Source organism: Rhopilema esculentum, chromosome 4, assembly GCF_057945365.1.
Source record: "Rhopilema esculentum isolate cy_ngs chromosome 4, ASM5794536v1, whole genome shotgun sequence".
Lineage (NCBI taxonomy): Eukaryota > Metazoa > Cnidaria > Scyphozoa > Rhizostomeae > Rhizostomatidae > Rhopilema > Rhopilema esculentum.
Window position 1 is genome coordinate 393,499 of NC_142818.1, and position 13,971 is coordinate 407,469.

Consider the following 13,971-nt stretch of genomic DNA (forward strand, 5'->3'; position numbering starts at 1 on the left):
TCCTAGAGTCAATTCAAGAATATTTTTGTTAAGATCATCCGGGAAGTCTTTGTCATCATATAATAAAAGATGTGTTAAGAGCTCGTTTGGTGGTCGCAGTAATGTGAAAGGAAGGGCAAAGCAACTAAAAGTGTTCCGTATTCTCAATACCATCTTTCGTAGGGCACATTGGGTTGATGGTATCTCTAAAATTGTACTTGAATTTGTGAAAATTCAACTTGCTTGGTCTAACTCTGAGTTGAGTAAGATAGGATTGTCCGATTGGGACATGAATCCCAAAGACAGACTTAGCAGGGGGGCGGATAATGGACAATAGCTTTTTTCTTAATGGTTGGTGCAACTCTGACCTCTTGACATTGATCATTCCAATCAAACAGACAACTGGGATAGAAACTAGATTGAAATCTCTCTGTCCTTGCTCTAATTTGCCCAACGACATCCTGTTTGCGAAGGAATATTGCGGCTGTTGAAGTTGGGGGATAGGATCTGCTGTATATACAGGGGACATGTTATTTATTATTTTATAAAACAATGTTGGGCGTCTACTCCATCTTCGGGAACTTAATGACTCCCAACCAAGCTCAGCGTACAGCTTTTCTCGTGAAGTTCCCCTCCATGCCCCTGTAACGGCTAGGGCTGCAGAATACTGAACGGACTTTACCATAAAATTTGGTAAATTTGTATTGCCGCTAAATTCACACACTTTAGCCGGAAAATGGTAGAGTAGATAACATCCCCGTAATCGAGATGGGGTCGCAAATAGAGCTCAAATAGTTCGTAAATGTTTATGTTCTTCAACTTTCGTCACTGGTATGTTATTAAAACGAATCACTGGATGGTGAATTTCACAGCTTCTTTGTGTGGATCAGGATTAAATGACATCTTCCAGTGGCGGATTTAGACCGGAGCAAACAGAGCAGCTGCTCCAGTCAGAATTTCCTAAATTTATTATAGTGCCTGTTTGACTTGAAACTTAGCTCTGATTATCATAAATCATAAATTAGTACTTTCTAATGCCCCTCCCCCTGCGATCCCCGTGGACTAGATATGTGCATTAGAGAACCGTTTTATATTTTGTGGTCTGAGTTGTTAATGTGTTGACTGTGTAGGAGATGTTCACAATTTTGCTCCACATGAAATACGTCATGGTCAAATAAACCAATCAGACCACTGGATTTCGCTTCAGTTAATGAAAATTTGCTCCAGGAAGTGCTGGATAGCCAATCAAGGTACTGAGCAACTGGAGCAAAATTCAGCTTTGCGATTGGTCTGAATCTGTTATCGTGAGCAAGTTGGAGCGCACTCTCGCGAATTGGGGCTTCTATAACGCTCTCTAATGGCTCTTCAAAAAATAACTGACGACGAGGATTTAACCCTATCCAGACTAGGGGGGGGGGGGGGCACAAGGTGCCCCCTTAGTTGGTTTTTCTTTCATAACTTCAGGAGTTTCAAAGCAATACCCCTCAGACCTCCTGACTTTTAGTTTTAACCTATCTGACACATGTTCATATAAAGAGATCAAAAAGAGAGTTTTTAAAAAGAGAGATTCATAAAAAGAGAGTTTTTTATTATAAATCAGGGGGTTGTGTAGGGGCGTTTTCAAAACTAGTCAAGTAAAAAATAGTTCAATCTGCCACGGATTCGCAACAAAAGTAGATATATTGATGAAAATTAGTATCTAGGCATTAATTTGTGCTCTTTTCGTGATTCTGACCAGAAAATTTAAATTCAACATCCTTTTCTTTGATATTTCTGCTGCGCATGCGCACACATTTGTTGACATATTTATAGGTATTATATTAATAAAACTGCAAGTTTAGAATAATTTGTCTGCTAAGGCATTAAAAATGAACTCAAACATGACATTTGGTTGTATCGATCATTTAGTTATATAGAAAAAACTATAGCCAAATATGTTGAGTTCTTTTGTTAGGAGCGTTAATAATTTTGAGAAGTAACATTAAAATTATGTCAATTTTCTTGTTTCTATTAGAAAATGCATCAAATTTGCTTACTTTAATATCTTAGCCCGATGCTTTGGAATTAATGAATATTTGAAAATTTTCTAAAATTTTCTAAATTTTTGCTTCACCCGGCCACCATTATGATGACGTCATCGTGAAACCACGTGACTTAAAAATTGAGCAATAATACCAAAATGTGGAGAAAAGATAAGAGTACCATCCAAACAAAGTTCATTGTCCTAGCTAGAGGGACAAAGAAATTACGGAGGGGGGGCACTTTCCCCCCCCCCCCTAGTCTCCCGAAAGTTTCAAAAAGCCTAGTCTGGATAGGGTTAAGTGTTCTGAAAAGGAGACGAGAAAACAAGTACGTTTACTAAAGTTTATTATGTATGCCATTCGAGGGAGCCCATTTTTTGATGCTGTCCTTGTGGACACTCATGATCCCAATGAGATAGGGGTTCATTTAGGCATGTAAGCAGGTCATGTTATTTAACTGATTACTTTCTTACCACAAAATTATTTCGAAGTAAAAATGGTACAGATACTTTGTTTTAATCATTTTATCTAAGCTAAAAGCACAAACGGACCTTATGCCTGGGCCGCTGGGAATGCTTGTGGAAATGTAGCTATAGAGTTTGACAATAATTAATCATTCCTTGAGCATTTTTTGTGCGATTCTTGTCAATTTTTTATTGTATGCAGGAATACCTTTACCCTGCCCTGCTCCATATTCAACAGTCGAGCGGAAGCAAAAATGAGAGCGTTTGGGAGAAAAATCTTCAAAACGGTTCTGCTAGCACTTTCTTATCTTAACGCTATGGCTTCAGTAAAAAAATAGGTTCTTTCCTACATGTGTCAAATACTAACGCCGAAATCAGTCTTCTAAACTCTCCCCATTGACAAAGCATAAATTATCTGACATACAACCTGGCATGAAAGAGCTCCAAAAACCTTGTCGGATTTTTCCAAAGAGTATGATGTCATTATATGTTTATCTCTAACTAACCATCGAAATCGATAGAAAGCGGCACCCCTTCTGGAAATGTTCTCCATGCCCCCAGGTATCACCATGAAAAGTTTGGTGCTTTGTTCCAGTCTGTCACAATCTGAAAAAAAATTGGAGTTAAGCGACTGGACTACCTCCAAACATTCCACATAATGGAGGTATATTTAAATAACTTTTGCTTCATGAGAGTGCCGTCAACACGTCACCCAGTTTTTCGAATTCTTCCTTGTGATGTGATGTGATTCTGGCTACGTAGGACGCACAATCCAAAGATTTGGGGATAGAATGAAACAGCATACTCATTTTAGCATCAAAAACAAAACTACAACTGAAAATTGTTATTCTGCAATCGGGCAGCGTTGACTGGAAAACCCAGATTGTGCAAAAAACTATAATGGCGACATGTTTCGGGTTGGTGACATAATAGATACAAAGAGCCCAATGGTCGTTCCAGCTAGCAGATTTGGAATCTATCTAAAACCCGCTATTGTGTAAACAGAAGAAGTTCATTTTCAACTTAGAACTCCATTGGTAACATTTTCAATAGGCAAGCGGCATATGCTCGCGTTTCTGATTGGCCTATTTCCATCAACAACTGGGTATATATATTACCTAGCTTAATGTTTTGATCTATGTTCTGATGTTTTATACTCTGAGAGTGTCAGACATAAAGCTTGGGTAATCTTTTGGGAGCGGGCAAAAGCTAAAGGCCACTTTTAGCAAAAACTACATTAAAACCAATCTACCTTCTTCCTGCTATAAATTATTTTGGCCAAAGTTTTTCTGAATCTTAACAACGGCAAAACCCGACGGGAGGCGTCAAGAAAGCCATTTCGTATAAAACTAGAGGCGATTTTATTTAGAGGTAGCAAATTTAAAGCAATGCAAGTGCTGCGATGCAGATCGTTTTAAAAACAACTGATTATGGTTCATGGGTTGTTGTTTTTGTGCCAGCGCAGTTGAAGATTCCCGTAAAACTTCATAAAATAAAAATGATTATTTGAACGTTAAAAGAAGCAAAGCAACAATGTTGTATCAAAAATATTATTCATTAGTCTTCGACAGCGAATTTAAATTTACAGTAGATCATAAAATGTGCAACATTTATAAAGCACATTCTTCTGTGATTGTAAAATAGTTATGAATTCCAATGCAAGCTTTGGCAGCTACTAAGACTTCAAAGTTGCTTAGAGTCGCGAATCCTCATCAGCATTGTTGTAGGCCATGTTAACTTTGGCATTGACACCGTCTGCCTCTTTTTGGAAATCAACCGTGAGTTCTTTGCCTCCATTTTCTTTGTCCCCGAACGTTTCGGCAGTTTTCACCCCTTTGGTCTCTGGCAAGTAAAACAACATAGCAACGGCAATCAAACTGCTTCCTCCCATGACAATGAAAGGCAACGAGGCGTGTACCGTCATCAGTCCGGAAGCAATCCATGGTGCTCCTGCGGATCCAATTCGACTTGCTATTTGCAAAAGTCCCATCCCTTGTGATCTGCGCCAAGAGAATCATGGTTTCGTTAGACAACAACAGATTTCGCGCAAAGCATTTTTCTTTTTAACACAAAGCTACACGTTAATTTGATCGAGGGTAAATTCTAAAAAACTAACGATTCCTTGACATTTTTATTAGACTTTTAGCAAACCTGGCCAAAGTGTCGGCTTATGAATGAACGTGAATGAAACTCATATAAAGCCACAAGTGAAAATTTGGAAGTTGAGCGATAACTCGGACACTGATCTCAAAAAAGACTGGTTCGAGCTTCTCAAGCCCAGCGTTGATCCCATATCGGTAGCGTCCATGTTAGGACCTTGCCGTGTTGATGACACTAAAGAGCAATCAGGTATATTTCAGTTTGACCTGCTTTTTCATAGCAAATTCAAAATAACGATTGAAACACGAACTTGCAGGATTTCTAAGCTTCTTTAATAATTTTTGCCGTGGTATTTAGTTTATGTGAGGTAGAATCCACTGTTCACTCATTTTCCTAGGCCTGCTGCCTCCTACATTATCTAAGAATTCATTAATGCAGAACTAAAAACGTAGCAATGTGTATGTACTTTTTCTACCCATGGCGAGAGACTTGATGACTTCCTCGTGCTGGTGGAGGAGAACAATAGGTTTATCGATCCATTTTTTTTAAAATCAGTGTAGCTTGAAGTTTGATACTTGTGACAATGTCAAATTTCAACATTTTGTCTCTTAATGAAGTAGCTAAGTTATGATTTTCACCGGTAATAATGATAATTAATATTTCAACAGGTTGACTTTTCAAAGAGTTCTTGCTTTGAAGTTCCTTGTATCGATGCATCGAGAGTTGAAAACATGTCAACTGATGTAGATTGTCAGCCTTGTTAACTAAATATGGAAAAAATTAACAAACAGAAGATGAAAATGTAGTTGATTATCAGCGGAGAATCCTACCTGATGACCGTCGGGTAAATTTCAACTGACCATGTATATATACTGTTAAAAGATGTAGCAACGCCACATTTTCCAATCATTCCAACAAGGATCCGCAATATGGATAATCCTGCAAAAAATATATTTGTTAATTTTTTTCAGTTGAATAACAAGGACGGTAGGGCCAGATGGAGTATGGAGTATGCAAGAACCGCATTTACAAATGAGAATACCATAACAAATGCTACGGCGACATGCCATTTGTAGAATGGTTCCTTACCGAAGAAAAGATTTCAGTTAGATCGGGAAAACCATACGAAACTCTTATCTTTATCTGTATTTTTGTTAGGGTTCGTTTTGCTGGGAAATAAACCCGAAAGATCATCAAAAAGCACCTTTCAACGTGCGACGCAAAACAGTTTAGCTGTTGCATTGACAACCTAAAATTAGCAGGTCTGTGAAAAGTAAATTGTAGTTAGTAAAACTCAATCAAGAGATTAGTATATTTTTCAGTCAAATTTTTCATTCACTGTTTCCTATGAAACCTCATGAAGTTTTCTGTGCTAAACAAGGCTGTAACTTGTAGAAGAATCTTCTGAAAGATTGAAGAAGAAATTAGTTGTGCATACCTTTGCCTTGGTCAGTAGGAATCGCTGGAATGAGAAGACAGGAAATGCTGGCGGTAGCTAATGAGATGATTATTGTCTTTTTTCTGCCAATGCTACAAAAAAGGTCAAAGCAAAATATACTTAGATGTTGGGTTCGCAATGGTAAGGCGGACAGAAATCTGTAGCAAGTATCCGAATAAGCTATTTCTTGCTAAACAAAGCCTCCATACAATTTTTCTGCAACAAATTCACAATTCTAATACATCGTTTGCGCTAAACCTTTGCCTCGAAAAACACAAATCAGCGGTTGTAGTTATAAAACATTTTCATACACTTCATTTCTTTGACAAAGTTACCAAAGATGCAGCAATCTGTTAATTTTTTAATACAAACTCACGTGTTGCAAAAGTATATAGCGAAGACAATGGCAGGAAATTCCACCAATGATGTAAGGATGTAATCCTGGTACATAGCTCCACTGAGGGAACCCGACGCAAGCGCAACTCCATAATATACAAGTCCATTTACCATCCTGTCACAAAAATATTCATTAAGCCACAATATTCACTCATTATTTCATTTCTGCATATCTCTTTTTACTAGATCTTTTGCAAAGAATTCTAATCCAGAAGAAAAAAAGAATCTCAAAAAATTGCAAAATTTAGTGGAATAGAACAAAGCAGTAAGTCAATCTTATCATCTTCTCTCCATTAATAATTTTTTGGACACGTATAAAACATATATCTAGTTCAACACTTCTCAAAAGATTTTGGCCGAATATTCTGCATATTATTTAACCCTGTGTGTGTAGCAAGCAAGGTCAGGAAATACCCCATAAGCTTATATGTCTAAAACGTCTAATCAAAAAGCTTTTTTATAAAAGTACCTAATTTTTGTAGAGCATCAAAATTCCACTTTGTTTACTTTGAGCCTGAGATTATTCCTAAATTGTTCTTGAGCGATACAAAGGGTAAATTTTCTTAAATACCAGAGAAAAATTTTTTTTTTGATTTACTAAGTCAGGAGAAAAGCAAAACGAAGAGAACAGAAGAAAACACAAAACAAGAGAATAGAAGAGAACATAAAAGAGGAGAACATAAGAGAACAGAGGAGAACAGAATAGAACAAAAGGGAAGAGAAGAAAGCAGAAGAGAAGAGAAGATAAGAGAAGAGAACAGAAAAGAAGATAAGAGAAGAGAACCGAAAAGAGCAGAGAGAAGAGAAGATAAGAGAAGATAAGAGAAGTGAACAGAAAAGACCAGAGAGAAGAGAAGATAAGAGAAGAGAACAGAGAAGAGAACAGAAGAGGACAGAAGAGAAGAGAGCAGAAGAGAAGAGAGCAGAAGAGAAGAGAGCAGAAGAGAAGAGAGCAGAAGAGAAGAGAGCAGAAGAGAAGAGAGCAGAAGAGAAGAGAGCAGAAGAGAAGAGAAGAGAAGAGAGCAGAAGAGAAGAGAGCAGAAGAGAAGAGAAGAGAACAGAGAAGAGAACAGAAGAGGACAGAAGAGAACAGAAGAGAACAGAAGAGAAGAGAGCAGAAGAGAACAGAAGAGGACAGAAAAGAAGAGAGCAGAAGAGAAGAGAGCAGAAGAGAAGAGAGCAGAAGAGAAGAGAGCAGAAGAGAAGAGAGCAGAAGAGAAGAGAGCAGAAGAGAAGAGAGCAGAAGAGAAGAGAAGAGAAGAGAAGAGAAGAGAAGAGAAGAGAACAGAAGAGAACAGAAGAGAACAGAAGAGAACAGAAGAGAACAGAAGAGAAGAGAAGAGAAGAGAACAGAAGAGAACAGAAGAGAATAGAAGAGAACAGAAGAAAACAGAAAAGAGCAGAGAAGAGAACAGAATAGAACAAAAGAGATAAGAAGAGAAGAGAAGAGAGCAGAAAAAAAAGAAAAGAGAAGAGAACAGAAGAGGACAGAATAGATGTGAGGAAGAAGAGAAGTTTCAAAGTTTTATTTGATTGACTAAAGTTAATAAGTAAAAAAGAAAGTCAACTTTTACAAATTCATCAAAGGAGGCAATTAGTAACAAAATACCATACCGAAAAGGGCAGGTCCCTGACCCATTGCCTCCTCTCCCCGACACCTTTCACACGGCTTCTACAATAGCATTTACCTTCTAAATCAAAACAAGATTTTTGAATCAGTCCTACCAGGCATAGCTTTGTACTAGACTCTGCAAAGCCATTTTGGTTGGAACAAAGAGATCAATGGGACTTGCTTTGACTTTTGGGCCAGTAAATGGAGCTTTAAGTGTTACATTGTCTGGCAGCTCTTTCTTATTGAACTTTGCAATTCTTCGCAGTAGTTTCATTGCTTCCTCTTGGCGTCCATTAAGGTTTAACCATCTTATTGACTCTGGAACGAACCTTGAAGGTAAAAATAAGTATTATTAAAAGAGGCATAGCAGATTGAGAGAAAAGAAAACCTCAATGCTCATTTTGTATCCAGCTCTAGTTGCATGAAGTGACAACCCTAGAAATCTTGCAGGATGTGGTGATCATAACCCTCTATTACAATGGATTCCAACACAGTCTATTATTCGAACAATTCTTAATAGACAAGTGGGGTTAACTTAGAATCGTTCTTTTCTCTAAACCAAAGTTTGTACAGCTCTGCCTTCAGAGAATCGAGGTCTGTATCGAAAAAATTATGAATGTGAAAGATGAATGAAAGAAATTTATTCAACAGCAAAAGTACTAAAAAATGAAGATAACATTAGTTGAATATATAAAGGTTTCAGAGTATCATGCAGCAAAGACAGTATCGAGAAGCAAATGACTGAGCTGCAATTTAGCATCGTCTCGTTCTTTATAACCAACGCCTGTACTGCTGTGCCTAAACGGAATTAACTGGGCATAAATCTTTTCGATTTCCCAAAAATTTCTTTAAAGAATACTCGATAAAAGCTAAACAGAAAAATTAGGCGGCAGAGGAATTTTCATAAAATGGAAGTACATTTTATAAAATTAACAAACTAGAGATTGCCACACAAAATAAAATTGTATGCAAATTAAAGAAATTACTTCCAATTCTAAATTTTCTTTGTATAAGGCAGAAAAATTATTTTGCTTGTACTTACTTGGCGAAAGCAAGTACAAAGATATATGGGACAGTGGATATAATGAAGAGCTTTTTCCATTCGCGAATGAAATAGGCCTGTACTCCGAGAATAATCAGCGCCACAGTAAAAAACGCCCACAAAATAATTCCACTAAGCGGTCTGTATTTTGCACCAACGAACTCTGAAGCCATGACGAACATTTGTACTCCTGTGCCTGGTGTGAAGAAACCAACAATGATTCTGGTAGTGAGGAAGACCCAAAAATTAGGTGAAAATGTGCTGAGAAATCCAACAATGATTATCACAGCCAAAGATGGAAACAGGACCTTCAGACGACCAAACCTGTAAGTTTAAAAGAGAATGGCTTATTTCACTTGATAATAATCAAAGAACAAACGAGCTGAATTGATGATAGGGACCTACATATCGGAATATATTAATTCAGGATATTCTCCTTTAATCACAGCTCTATCGAGTCAGAAGTGACTCTCCAAATTACAACGCAACTTTCTAGAAAATTATCCACTATAATTGCTATTTCTTAATTTCAAATAAATGAATCAAATCTTAAAACTGCCTTAGATTAAAAGTAGCGTAAGGAATATTGTTTGAAAATCTTGTTAAATGAAAAAAAAACAAAGATATTAGGATCTTCAACATCATCCATGTCTCTTTTGATTCAAATTTGCAAAATTTGTATTTTTAATTTGTGTTTTAATTTGTATTTGTATTTATAATCAAAATTTGTAAATTTGTATTTTATCAGGTCTAAATTTTTTAAACAAGTGGGGCTTGATCAAATAAATCAACTTTTAGATATCTAGGCAGAGAATTTTGTAGAAAAACTAGCAAACTGCCTAACCTCATATTTCATTTCACATACCAACTTTATCGACCATGGATATTTCAAATCCAAGATGGGCTATAAAAATTTTACAAAAAGTTACTTGTTTTTGATGATGTCATGAAAAAAGGATAAAAATTATTTAAAAATCAGCCAAAGACTTGACCTCAACTTTTATTGCATTTATCAACAAAGCAGACTATGACTATACATCTGAGATTAAACGGAAAATATTTTGAACAAAACTCACATTTTTTTGATGACGTCATCAACTTAGGAAAATTGACTTTGAACCGCATAAATTGTTTTATCGCTACTACTTTTGTCAACCAAGTTCCATATTTGAATAGCAAATATTCAGTGCTTTTAAAGGATGTGTAGAATTACTATTTTTTTCTACTTCTAATCGTTTTTGCATGACGTTATCATCATTTTATGAAATCATAATCCTTCACAGATAAACGAGAGTGAGCCTAAAAAATGTTTAAATAGTAGAAATTAACATGACAGAAGTAAATTTTGTTGAATAGGAAGTTCTATGGAATCCATTTTCGTTTTAAGTGTCTTCTTTTCTTGAAGTCCCAAAGAATATGAGTTCAACTCATCTTCCTCTGCCTCAAGTTGATCACTGTAATTTCCCATGACCTAATCTTCACTGTTCATGAAATCTTCTGCAATTTCATCACTATAGAACTGCATATCTTGCTGCTATTTGGCCGTGTATGTCTAGGGCCCCTTTGAGGATTAAAATAAACTTTGTGGAAAAGATTTCAGGACTTTGGTGGCTGACTCAAGAATTTTCTGCAGATATTCACTGATATTCAGCTTCCTTAATTTAACAATCGAAAATTTTTCGGGGTCAGGATGTTCAAAAACTTGTTTCTCTGTATATCTTCTCAGTACCGTTTCTTAGTTATTCATTAACCAATATATATATATAAATATATTATATAAGAAATACATTTATGTATTTGAATTTGAATAAATAAATAATTTTTTCTCCTGCAATCCAGGCTTGTCCAGCGCGTGGCTCGTCATGTTGTCTAATGTGGCCCGCGCTTGGGTCAAAGTTGATAAAAACTGAATTGTATTCATTCAGGTTGTAAGAGAGAAGTTAATTCATATTATTCACGAGATCAAATAAAAGCGCACCCACTTTCACGCGCGTACACTTGGCGACTTCAAGTTCAACGCAGGGAACCCAACACCCTATTCTGTGCCCAAATCATGAACACGCCGCGCTTGCTTGAAAAGTTCAAGATTGGTACAAGCCATGTTTCTAAAAAGCAGGGAAGAGGGAGAGATGTGAACTTGGGAAACGCAATTTAAAATTATCGTCGACAACCATAGCAAAATGACTTTGTTATGTGCTTAATTTGTTTGAAAAAATCGCAGTGCGGAAGGAATACAATATTGCTAGGCATAATAGCACTAAAAATTCATGTTATTATAAGCTGGAAGGCCAGCTACATGTTGATAAATTAGATGTTTCTTGTCAAGAATCTCTAAGGAAATCAGATTTTTCAGTTCGGATTGCGCCACAAAGGTGAGCATGCCGTGGTCTACTTTTCTTTTTCGGAGTACTTACAAATACAAACAAAAATTGTTAAAATTGATGGCAGAAGCAGATTAAGACCTGGTTCGCACCGGAAAGATTGCATACTGTTACAATGTCGTTCAAAATGATTGAACAAACGGGAAATGAACTATTCAAGCAAGAACGAAACGATCACGTTCCAATTGTTTCTTCTCTTCACGCGGGAAGACAATCGCTCCGTGCTACTTTTTGTGCTAGAATTTCAAAAGTTCACCAATGCGCATATGAGTATTCCCATACGAACAATGCAAGCATTTAGCCAGATCAGTAATTATTCTCTATTTCGGACCATTTCACGTGTTCACACTATTTTGAACTAAACCTTCTATTTTGAAAATAGAAGCACTTCTTGCCTTGACAAATATAGGGCTTAATGACTGATCATTAATGCCCTATTTCCGTAGAATTTATATTCTAATTATAATGCCCAATTTCATAATGCATATAATCACAATTATAATGCATAAAAGTAATGCAGAGAGATTTGAAAATTTTACCATTTGAAATAATTTTTATTTTTATTATACAAGACGAGAAACAAAACATTACTTTACTTTCTTATGCATCAAGAATGCATTTCAATGAATGGCAGTGGGTTTCAATGGGTATGTGAGAGGCCGGTGCGGTGATGAGCCAGTCTGCAGAGTGTGGCATGTGCACACACAAGATTTTTTCAGAGGCTTGTCTAATGCACATAAAAACATAGGGCTGCGCACAGATTTTCCAGGGTACTGGAAAACTCTTTTAACGGATCACCCTTTTTGAAATGTTGCTAAACAACGTTTTCTTTGAAATTTTGAAATGCTGATGAATTGGGATTTTGGTATTCATAAAACATCTTTAACTTATGTTGGTTAACATCAGTACCATCTGATTTTCACAAGTTGAAAAATTTGCTGTCTATAACTAAATTAGAGAACATGTACCACTGTTGCTTTGTGCATTGTATGAGCAGATTGAGTTTCTCTAGATGATACTGTCCTCCTCATTTGAAAAGATCTGACATGCAAATGCATTGAATGAAATATGAGGCACAGCCTTTTTCAGGGTTGCTCAATGAAATCTCAAAGCTTTGTGAGGTTAGAAGTAGGGGATCTGGGGGTACTCACCAGGAAAGTTTTTTAGGGTCACACCCTATAGATTCCCGCAAAATGGCCCGGGAGTCATCTTATATCTCAGTGTTTTGATTTAATATTTTGAAATGAGCTATGCTTGCCCTAAAGCCATTGATGAAATTAAAATCTAATGACTAGCATATTCCAATTCTCTAAGAAACTACAGTTTTCGGTTTATTCTCATTTCCTAAGCGTGGGATGGTATGAAGAGGCCTTGCCCGTTACTAACAAGCGGCATAAAAAGGTCTTAATCAAAGAAAGTGAGATTATTTGGGAAACTACAGTACCCGACTTGAGCTCAATCATGGTTATAAGGTCAAGAATTTACTTTGTAGAGATCATTCTGTGGACTGGATTATGTTAAAATCAACTGACTGAGATAACTTTTAGGGGGTTACTTCAACCCCACACCCCCATCTAGAAGTTTGGCTAATTAAAGGAAGGGGGTCAAAAAAATTGAAATTTAATCATACAAAATATATGATTGACCCCATGCTGAATTATATTCTTAAGTCAAAATTTGTGGAATGCTTGGAAGAGCATTTGCAGGAAATAATTGCTATGCACACATTGTGAGACAAATTGACAAGTATTTTGCCCATTAGAAGCTTGCTGCACGCATTGGATCAAAACTGAACAGTGTGCACACATTGCAAACCTTGTCAGCACTCTTGCACACATGCACACATTTATATTGCTCTTCCACACACAAGATCTTGTCGAGAACTACTACGCTCTGGGTGATGAGGAGGACCTGACCTACTGAACTGAAGGCCAACTTCTCCCCATCCGCCGCCTTTACCTGCATCCACTCATGTTGCTTTGCACAAAAGAAGTTTATCCAGATATAAATAGATCTGAAGACTTCAAGACGCGATAAAACTGGCTAACTAATAAGCTGTGAGATACTGCAGCTGTTCTTGAGATGCCTTTTGCAATAGCAACAACAACAATAACAACAACAGCAAAAACAGTGATCAGTGAAAACAACTGAGGACATCTCATATTTATTACAACTGTGCTTTGGTTGAGATTAGCTAAAGTAAACACCATGATTAGATGGCTTGAGATCGGGAAAAAGAGGCATTGTTGTGACCAACGATGAACTACCATATGATAAGAGGGCAGTTGCCCTTTACAAGGAGCTTTTAGGAGGTCAAATTCAAATTATCTATCTAAAAGCTCCTTGTAAATAAAGATGTGTTGATCAAATTGAATGTCATGCTTTTGGAAGCCAGAAAAGCAGTCTCGATGCAGAAGATGAGAATGAAATTGCTGCAGAAGAAGGTCAACAACAAATAAGAGAAAATGAGCATCCGGAAAATGAAAGTAAGGATCCTTGCTTCAATGATAATGCTAATGAAAATTCTACCCAGAATTT

At 36.8% G+C, this 13,971-nt stretch overlaps 2 protein-coding genes across 2 annotated transcripts in view; one reads left to right on the forward strand and one right to left on the reverse strand.

Moving 5' to 3' along the window:
* Positions 1-4,012: 4,012 nt before the first annotated feature.
* The window catches only part of LOC135691403 (solute carrier family 22 member 15), a 50,914-nt gene continuing 40,955 nt past the window's right edge, over positions 4,013-13,971 (reverse strand). The window contains exons 3-8 of the mRNA XM_065209255.2: positions 9,053-9,376; positions 8,124-8,339; positions 6,379-6,513; positions 6,003-6,094; positions 5,395-5,503; positions 4,013-4,464 (exon numbers count right to left, since the gene is read on the reverse strand). Of these exons, the coding sequence (XP_065065327.1) occupies positions 4,158-4,464; positions 5,395-5,503; positions 6,003-6,094; positions 6,379-6,513; positions 8,124-8,339; positions 9,053-9,376 (1,183 nt within the window). The 3' untranslated portion in view covers positions 4,013-4,157. The remainder of the gene's footprint in view (positions 4,465-5,394; positions 5,504-6,002; positions 6,095-6,378; positions 6,514-8,123; positions 8,340-9,052; positions 9,377-13,971) is intronic.
* Positions 6,826-8,129, forward strand: LOC135690525 (uncharacterized). Its single transcript, XM_065208110.2, has 2 exons — positions 6,826-6,849; positions 7,266-8,129. The coding sequence occupies exons 1-2, from the start codon at positions 6,826-6,828 to the stop codon at positions 7,830-7,832; spliced, it is 591 nt and encodes a 196-aa protein (XP_065064182.2). The 3' UTR covers positions 7,833-8,129.

What these genes read in the sequence shown, in the direction of transcription:
- LOC135690525 (XM_065208110.2), top strand. Translation starts at nt 6,826, where the DNA reads ATGTCTAAAACGTCTAATCAAAAA. An exon ending in CTAAAACGTCTAATCAAAAA is followed by an intron (nt 6,850 to 7,265) that starts GCTTTTTTATAA and finishes AGATAAGAGAAG; the next exon opens with AGAACAGAGAAGAGAACAGA.